Raw genomic sequence first — 9822 nt, 5'->3', positions numbered from 1 at the left:
GTTTTCAAATGTTACCAGCTAAGGGCCCCCAGGCGGGCTGGCAGGACTCTGTGGGTGGGACTTTAAACATCCACAGATGCCAGTTTTGCCTCAGGAAGCAGAGCTGGGCTACTGCCACACTGACCTCATTCCTTTCTGCATTTACCTCTTTCTCTTCTGCCAGAGGGAGAGAGCTCTTCACTTGAATACCATCTATCTGCCTGGTAAGAAAAGAGGACATGGGGTCTGCAGACAGAAAACTGTTCAGTTCCTCATAGAGAGGAACTGAAAGGATCATTTCACATTGCTCAGAGGGTTGGGTTACCTCCCACAAAGGCCTTCTATTATCTTTCCAAGTGACACTCAGTGCTTCCTTCATCACCAAAGAGTTCCTCTGTTCACATGCTGGGTCCACATGCAGGGCTTTGGCTGCCCCTGGGAACCCTTGGCATTTGTCACATGTTGGCAATTGTTCCTGCTGCCTTTGAGGCAGAAATCCCAATTCTCACAAAAATATGGTAAGTGATCAGAGATTAGCATCTGGAACTGACCAGGCCAGACAATGCTTTGAGCAGCTTGCTTGTCTTTTCCTCTCCACCCCTTCCTCTGTTGTGTTTTAATCCCTTTCTTTTTCAACTGTGCACAATTCCCCACTAGGCAGGGCCCTGGCATCGCTCCACCCCTGAGAGACTTGGACCGGAGGCGATGCAGGCCCAAGCTGTGTGAATTTTCTCTCTATGGGGATCCTCCTTCTCCTCCATCCTGTTCCCTCAAGGTCACTTAGGCAAGAAAGCAGGGGTGGTGCAACACCCCTCAGAGCCTCTGAAGGGACATGGCATTCTCTGAGCTGGCGCCAAGAGCTTGAAAACGAGATGCAGATGTGGTGTTGCCAGTAAGAGGGGCATGGGAGGAGAGCTGAGAAAGGAAAAGACTCATTCCTCTCCCATTAGCACACCCCAAAGTCGTATGACACTCCCTGACATGCAGGGCAGACACAAAACTGTACAGCTACTTCAGTTGAGAGGCAGTTTAGCTCCCAAGTGGGTGTGCTGCATCTCCTATGCTGGCATGGCAGGACCAGCATGTCATGGGGACAGCAGGGAAGTAGGGAAGGAAAGGGGAGGGTTGCCTGTTATTCAGGACGCTGGCAGGGTCTTGGAGAGAGGATCTGGATTGGGACACAGCTTTCCTGGCCCACATGGCTTTTAGTCACCTCTGCAATCCCACTGCCTCTTAGATGAACAAAGTGCAAGATCAGCACCATCTCTTACCTAGTATCACGACAATATGCTTACCCTGTGCACGAGGCAAAGGATGCAAACGTGTCAATCAGATCACCTCCTACAGCACAGAGAACTTATCCAGACCTCAAAGTGGAGGCAACCAGCTGCATACCATTGTACTTCATGTGCTTCTCTGCTGTGCCCTACTGCTGGCTCTGCCCTGGTTGGTTTAGCCTCAGAGAAGATTTACACTGGAGGGGAAGAGTGCACAGTGCCCTCCACCCCTACCCCAGTACTGCCCAGTTCCCTCCTCGGATGAGGCTGCAGAAAAAAACAACTGTCCCAGATCTTCATCGCTAGTGACATCTCTGAATGGGAATATCCCACCCCAAAGGTATTTCCAGCAGGGAATGAAGGAACCATGTCTCTTCAGATGAACAAATCAGAATTTACCTGTGTTCTCTGAAGGTACAACGCAGCTCTTTCGCAAAGCTGCTCTCTTGACAGTCATCCCAGGCTGTACATCCCAGTGTATTGCCACAAGGATCAACATGTGGGACTTTTCACTTCCCTTTGCTGAACTTCATGAGTTTCCTGACATCTCATATCTCCGGCCCATAGAAGCCCCTCTTTTGAGCAGCTCTCAGCACATAAGTCACTCCCCAGCCCCAGTTTAGCATCGGTGGCAAGCCTGCTGATGGTGCACTCTATCCATGCACTCCATTCCCCTGTCCAGGTCATTAGACCATACTGGAGCCAGTACTGGCCCCTGGGGGTGGCGCTTGCAACCAGCTGTCATTTGGACTTTGTGCTATTTTTGATCACAATCTTTTGAGCCTCACAACACAGTTAATTTCACATCTGCCTTAAAGACCAGCTCTCCAAGCCATATTCCACCAGTTTCACTCCAACTGGATAGTGGGAGACCATGCCAAGTGCTTTGCAGAAGCCAATGACATTCCCTTTTCTCCCCTGTGCAGGGCAGCGGTCATTTCAGCAAAGACAATGATTTGCCCTTGGTAATGCCACACTAGCTGCTAACTATCTTTGAAAGAGAACAACACATTCACATGCTTCCAGTCCCTTACAAAAAGTTGACACTTAGTCCTCTCCCAAGGAGGGCTTTTTGAAAGCTAACAATTTCTCACTTAGATTACTTGACACAGATGACCAGAAAGGTTGAAATAGAAACGGAACCATGTATCATAGGTTTATTAGGGAAAAAAAGTTATACTTCAAGACCATGTATTTGGCACTGTACTGAAGCAAAAATATGTGAAAAAAAAAAAAAAAGTTAAAACCCAAATCACCATGAAAAATGAAATGCTCTTTTAATTAATTTAATTCCCTTTTTTGCCCCCATACAATTTAAAATAACTACAGGAAGCAACCCAAGAGATGTTGGACCTATGCTACATGTAAGCTGGAACAAGAGTGAAAGATGGACCAGAGAATGGATCTATCCCCCAGGTTACTGCTACTCTCCCAGGCTGCTAGAACAGGTGAGTCTTACTAACACGAGCACTGTTGAGTTGTTACCATGAAACATTATTGCAAGCTTCCAAATGCCTTTTAAAAAAAATAATCATTACACCTTTCGTTCATGTCACTTTCTTGTCTGTTTGGAAGAGATGTTGGTAGTACTTAAAAAGAAGTGTATCCCAATTTATCCCCATGATCAAATGAGCTTCCTGCTAGCTGACTCCTGTATTGGTGACTTGGGCTGCCTTTTGGAGAGCAAGTAAGTTAAAAGCAGTTTCTAATTTCCAAATTGCTCATCCTATGCCTCTGCACAGTAACATGAAAGATACTGACAAGGAATAAATAACATACAAAATAAGATGAGAATGGATTGAAGGAAAGTTGCACTAAAACTTTTAAATAGTAAAGGATATGAAGCTTAACTGATGCTGTTGAAGTGCTGTGTATGTGCTTTTGCTGGACTATACAGTGCCACGCTAACATGGATAGAGGGGTAGAATCCCACTGCATAGCCAGTCCAAAGGCTGCCAAGGAAGTAGGACACAGGTCTTGATCAATAATTCAAATGTTATATCAACAGTACTCACAAGAAGAATACAGCTCTTTCCTCGGTTAATATATTGTGCATAGCAATATTTCAAAGAATTAACAGCACCTTTTACATAAAAATTCCAAACATATTTATCTAGTGAACAAGAAGATCTCAGCATCTCTAAGAAGTATTTCTGCAGATGTACAGTACTGTATTTATATAGATATCGATACAGATATATCTCAAAGTGAATTTACACTGTGACCCGGTGATTAGTCCAGCAGTGGGTGAACCCACAGGGTTAAGTCTTCGGGAGAATATACTGCCTTTGGTGGGTGGCCAGTTACATGGCATGATTGCATAGGGGAGCCCCACTGGGCAGCAAAAGACAGTTTAGCCTCTCATTAAGCAAGCACAGCATGCTTAGGTCGTTCCTGTAAGATATAATAAACTTCCAAATTTTCATGGCTAATACAGTTCTAATTTTCACAGGTTGCACACATTGCAACCTTCTCTTTGTGCCTTAAAGACACAGAAGAGGAAGAAGGTAGGACACCAAACTTATATCCTATCCCTGCTTCCAAGCAGAAATCAAGTAGCACCACAGATTTAGGCTGGTAAAAGGTGTCCATGTTTGTCTTCACGAGGGTTTCTTGCGCAGCTGGTCTTCACTGGTTTGCCCCATTTATCTTTTTTTTCCTTTTCCAAATCAGTTGCTCACAGTCCTCTGGTAGAAATAATTTGAAAAGCACGGTCTACCTAAGACCTAAGGAAAGCAGACTGCTACCATTTCCCTGGGATGGGCACACCACACTCATACCAGCCCACATAGTAATAGGGTGTCATGTATCCAATGCGTCCAAATGATACAGGCTCCTGGCGGTACTGGCGGTAATACCCTGTCGGGAGAAAAACACCCATTTGTACTCCAGAACACAGACACAGCAATTTAACAAAGGCTGCAGATGCAGTGAGAGTCAATCCCACAGTGCAAACGAAAATTTATAAACTGTCTGGCAGGGAGTTGTATCAAAAGGGTATTGGCTAGCCCTGGTATTTGGCTGAGATCTTTCTTGAATGATCTAACTCTGGTCCTTCATATTTCTTGTAGCTTTGATTGGTTTTACTGCTCAAAATCTCTTTAACTATTGCGTAATGCTGTGGTCTGCCAAAGAGCTTCTGCATTTCACTCCAAAAGGTGGGCATATTTCAGCTGTGTTTATGAAGTTTCTAAATCAATTTAAGTATATGAAGGACTCTGGGGCAAAAAATACCATCAAATCACATTATCTCACAGGGCTTAAGAGACTATCAGCAAAAGTCAGCTTTCCACAAAACAAAAAGGTATCATTTCATGCAGTAAATACTGACTTAAGCCTTTCCTCCCCCTTCTAATTTATCTGCAGAAAGAATGTGACTGCTTAAAGCATTAGAAGACGTGCAGCATTCTTGTCCACATAGCTCGTGCATTGGAACATCTGAAACACCCATGGTTTGTGCCAATAATAAAACTTCTGTGTGCTCTCTATCTCTGTCTCCTAGACCTAGTATATACACATCTGGATTAATCATCTGTTTTCTGAGCTAAGAAGTGCAGTACTTCACAGTGATATATAAATATCAATGACTATTTCAGTTTCTTCCTGGTAACGCCACCATGCAAAGAATATCAACACATAATTTAACATGGAAACCACTAAAGCTAACTGAATAATTTAAACCAACAGACTTACTGAAAAGACTGGCTGACTTCCATGATTGGTTTCATTGTATGAAGCAACCTGTCTTCTACCTGGCTACGTGAGGTGAGCAATTTGCACAGAGGAAGTCCTTCAAGGTTAAGAATTTTCCCTTTGAGATAGGTATCTACCAGGCCAGAATAAAAGTACTGACCTTAAGTCACTAGACATATTCCTTTGTGTTTTGCATTGAAGGAACTAATAGAAATCATTCACAGAAGCTGTATTTGCAAAGATGTAGCTGGTCTCTTTAGGTACATGCAAGAGGTTTTGCATCTCAATTCAATGAAGCAGGTCTTACCAATAAAGGAAAGATTTCATAGACTTATACAATTATTTTTGGGTGGGTTTTTTTGCATTTTGTTGCTGCATAGTACTTGCATCATATGCCCCTCTCTTTCTGTCTGTGTCTCTGTCTCTCTGCACCCACAAGTCCTCTGGGACTTGCATAATCTTTTCTCAGCTACTGCATCAGCTGGACTCCTCGGAGAACTGCCAGCAGCTGTGGACAGAGCTCCACTCTGTGCTCTGCTCCTTACCCCTTAATCCTACAGATGGGATAACAGGCTCCCAGCCAGCATCCCACTCCCACATTGCTGTACCTCGGATCGTGGGCAGGGCTTCAATGTACGACTGAGGTCCTGTTCTTCCATCCAGGTGTGAATCCACAAATTGGCAGTGGTCCTCACCCCTTCCCCAGCTATCCCCAATGCTGTAGAAGGTATCTGAAGAGTGATACAGACAGATTACTTAACTCAGCAATACTTCTCTTTGGGATGCTCTCTACCACCAGGAGAGTAGGTGTGGAAGAAAGGAGGAAGAATGTTCAGTGACACACACAGTATTACCAATGAACAAACAGTGACTGGAAAGACGGAGAATGCTACCTTCATAGTATGGAAGCAGAAATTATGGAAAATAAATGGGTTACAGCTCAGTAAGGAGTAGTCCCCATCTTTCAAGTTCATGGGCAGTGTACCACAGGTGACAGGTGGAGAGAATTTCAAATGGATTAGTTGAAATATATCATGTGAAAGTAAAAAACTTTCAATATGTCAATACCATTAGTTTGATTAGTTTTAATATTCTCACACGAATATTAAAAACTGTGGAGCTCTCTTTCTCAAACAGACAGGACTCTTTATCTCTTATTAGTCAAACCCTGTATTGATACTATACCAAGGCACTAGAGTAGACATTAGCATAGTCTGAAAGACCATTGAGATGATCCCATTACCCCAGCTCAACAATATGGGAAGTTTTTTTCATTATCTCTCAGGCAATGCACCTGTGTAAGAGCTACCACTAATTCTTGAGAGAAGGACTCTCGCACAGTGGTCACACAATTGTGACACATATGAAAGGAAGAAAACCAGAAGATGAAGAGACAAGTAATCATGTAGCAGGAAATTAATTTCGGTGCCTACCTTTCAGGTCATCACTGAGGTAAATTTTGTACCTTAAGGAGTTGCAAAGAACCACTCCTACAAACTTGCGGTACCAAGTTCGTTTCACGTACTGCTTGCCAGTGCAGTCTGAGTAGGTGGGGTCATATTTAAAAGTGAATGGGATCCAGATAGGCTCACCGCCTTGGAGAAAAAATAAATTCCACATTAGGGACAGACTTTAACACTTCAGTACAAATTTTGCAGAGTTTAACATCTAGTAATATGTTTCACAAGACATACTGCAACAGATTAAGGCATGACTTTTTTATATTCTGAAATTGTACATCATGAAAAAAATTATTAAAAATAAAGTCAGAGACTTTATTAAATCCCTTCTAGGCAGTAGACAAAAATAACTGTTAAAATGATTAAAATATGATTTCATGTACTGAACCACAGCTTTAAGTAAACAGTCTTAGTTATCTCAGTAAGACTTCTTCTCTACCTAGTATTACACAGTTTCTCTTCTTAATGCCTGATCTTAAGTCTGACAGCAACTTGCATTTTAAGACTATAAAACATAACCCTTTTACAGAAGAACAGATGTTAAGAGCTCTGTGGTGAGCAACAGCCCGTGAAGTCTCTTCTTGCTATTTGGTTTAAAAGATCCTATCACAAATGTACTTTTCTGTTTTGTTTTCCCAGATTACATCAAAACAGATTAGTTTCCAATAATAGACAAGTGAGACCTTTCCTGGGGAAATCAGTTCAGAGCATTGCTGCAGAAAAACTGCTTAATTGCATTGCAAAATAATAAATATTCCTATTGGCTTACCTAAATATTTGCTTTGTACTAGCAAGACAATATAATTTATTTTGAAATTGCTGTTGTATTAATGTATACAGAATGATACAAAAAGTTTCCAATGTGATAACTGGTATTTCTTCTCTCTAGCTAGAGCCCAAAGCCCTGCTTTTACTCTGCTATTTCTAGGTGGTGTACAAATGAGATTGGAAGTTTCCTCTGTTAGTCATTCTTCCTCTCACTAGACTCGCGGACCAAATCCTGCAAATACTCGCATGTGAGAAGCAATCACTGATCAGCAGTTCTCAGAGACTTCCGAGGACACGAAGAAACCAGACTAGGAAGCACAGTAAAATGGAGAAGGAAGGGATACACTGGACACTGTTTTAATTAAAAGTGTGGTAAAAAAATCCAGAACCAGCCATTTTAACTCCTTAGGAAAGCTTACAAAGCATGATAACCACAATGTCTTTTTTCCTGCGTCTCTTCTAAGAGCACGTACTGCCTGGGGTTACACAACCAATGTTTATGTCAGCAAGGTTAGTCCCAGCACCAGGAAATCAGATCTTCTGATTATGGGCCAAACTAGCTTATTGCAAATTTGGAAATACAAAGCAAGCTGAAGAGCTTTGTGGCATATTATTTAGGTCAGTAACAAATCCTTGAATTTTTTAGCATTTATAAGGGCATGATGACTTGTACAGATGAGCACCAGAACTTGAGAGAAACCTGATCGTGCTATTCAAGCTATGCTTAGGCAACTGAAGGACACAGATGCTGAAGTAACATAGTTTACTGCTTTTTACCGAGCAATTAAAGCTGTTGTACCAGGGAAAAAGATGGGCCAAAATCAAGTGCTTACTTGAACCTGTCTTTACAAGATTTCTCTTCAGAAAATATAATAAGGGCTCCTAAGAAAAAAAACCTGTTTTATTAATTAGTCCCATTAATTACTACCTGTTCCCACATAAAACTGTACCTAAAACTGCATGTTTAAATGTTTCCAATTCCTATATTCTAACTGTTTTGCACAGGCTTTATGCACTTCATGAACAAAACAACAGACTTAGACTTACCAGGTGGCCTGACAATGAGGAGAGGATTGTCTAGAAGAAAAAAAAAAAAACAAACCACATAGAAAATTTAGCAATTTGTTCCAAACCTTGTTTTAATAACATAAAACATATGGAGTAACTGATGGAACATTTTCAGTAAGGTGATTCATCCTAAGATGGCATTCTTTATTGAATATTCCCATCAGCTCAAACCTTACACTTGCATTAGAAGAGCACTGTGAATTAGCAATTTCTTTTTCTTATGACCTATTCCATCACTGTAACTATAGCTTGCATTTAACAACTAGTTTTTGTACTTGTGCCAGCTGCAAAGCCACCTTTGGCCCTGACAAATGAAAGATCAGTGCTGCAAACAAAACTTTAAATTTGTTGTATTAAACATGTTAAATAAGGATCACAAAGGAGCTGGTTTTGGATGGGAAAACTAGGCATTCAGGGCCATATGCTGGTAGCAGGAAAACGATCTGCAAGATACAGCACAGAATCATGGAGTTGTTTAGGTTGTGAAGAGGTCTTTAAGATCAATGAGTTCACTGTCACACCAGCACGGCCAAGTCTTCCACTAAACCATGTCCCTTGGTGCCACACCTACGTGTCTTTTAAATGCCTTCAGGGATGCGGACTCCACCACTTCCCTGGGCAGCCTGTTCCAAAGCTTGACTGCCCTTCTCTAGACACATCCCGACACCTCAAAGTCTTCCTTGTAGCGAGGGGCCCAAAGCTGAATGGAGGACGTGAGGTGTGCCCTCACCAGTGCCGAGTGCAGGGGGACAATCCCTGCCCTGCTCCTGCTGGCCACACCACTGCTGATCCAGGCCGGGATGCCATCGACCTTCTTGGCCACCAGGGCAATGTCAAATATTATGCTTAATATACTTGAGCTTCTTATTCATGTAGTGAAATTCTGAATACATGATCCAGGACCACTGACTTATCTTGCATTTCTGTCTCCCTTCTGTGATGATTTACTTTCATGGTTCTTAGTGGAGCTTCTGAAGTGAGCACTACAGAGTGAAGTCAAATGAGCAAGGGCAGAGACCGCATAAACCCCATGCCACTGAAAGGGCAAAATTTGCAAGAAACAACAAGATCTTTCACTCAAGTAAAGACTGAAAAATTTGTCCTTCATTATTCAGAGGAGTCACTGGCCTCTGGCTTGATGGAAGTAGAAGAAACAGGCAAAAAATAGCTAATTTAACCTCCTATTTTTAGAAGGGGGTATTGCTCTGGAATGTACTATCAGCCCTGTGAAAGAGCAGCATGCCTTGTCAAAAAAACCACCAAAAAACAACAGAGAACTTTGCCTATCTGATGAAACTATTGCTTTCTATATTTCCTTTAGAGACAACTGCTTCCAACTGTTTTGCTGTTCACAATTAGGAAACTAATTCACTAAATGTTTGGTCAATCTCTCAAAGGCCTTAAACTTCCCATTGCTTCTGTATTGTTGAACATTAGTATCCCTTTGTATTTGAAATTCAACTTCCTGTTCCCCTGGAACTGACTTAAACATCACTTAGATTTTCATAGTGGCATTAGGAGTGCGTATTTTTTTCCTAGCTTAACTGAAAACAAATAATTAGGGTTAAAAAACCCCA

At 42.0% G+C, this 9822-nt stretch overlaps 1 protein-coding gene across 1 annotated transcript in view; it reads right to left on the bottom strand.

Moving 5' to 3' along the window:
* Window positions 1–2595: 2595 nt before the first annotated feature.
* The window catches only part of FNDC1 (fibronectin type III domain containing 1), a 62535-nt gene continuing 55308 nt past the window's right edge, over window positions 2596–9822 (bottom strand). The window contains exons 17-20 of the mRNA XM_040060268.2: window positions 8225–8254; window positions 6383–6544; window positions 5558–5680; window positions 2596–4115 (exon numbers count right to left, since the gene is read on the bottom strand). Of these exons, the coding sequence (XP_039916202.2) occupies window positions 4000–4115; window positions 5558–5680; window positions 6383–6544; window positions 8225–8254 (431 nt within the window). The 3' untranslated portion in view covers window positions 2596–3999. The remainder of the gene's footprint in view (window positions 4116–5557; window positions 5681–6382; window positions 6545–8224; window positions 8255–9822) is intronic.

The sequence above is a fragment of the Hirundo rustica genome, chromosome 3 (assembly GCF_015227805.2).
Source record: "Hirundo rustica isolate bHirRus1 chromosome 3, bHirRus1.pri.v3, whole genome shotgun sequence".
Taxonomy (NCBI): Eukaryota; Metazoa; Chordata; class Aves; order Passeriformes; family Hirundinidae; genus Hirundo; species Hirundo rustica.
This window is presented reverse-complemented; position numbering and strand designations above follow the sequence as displayed.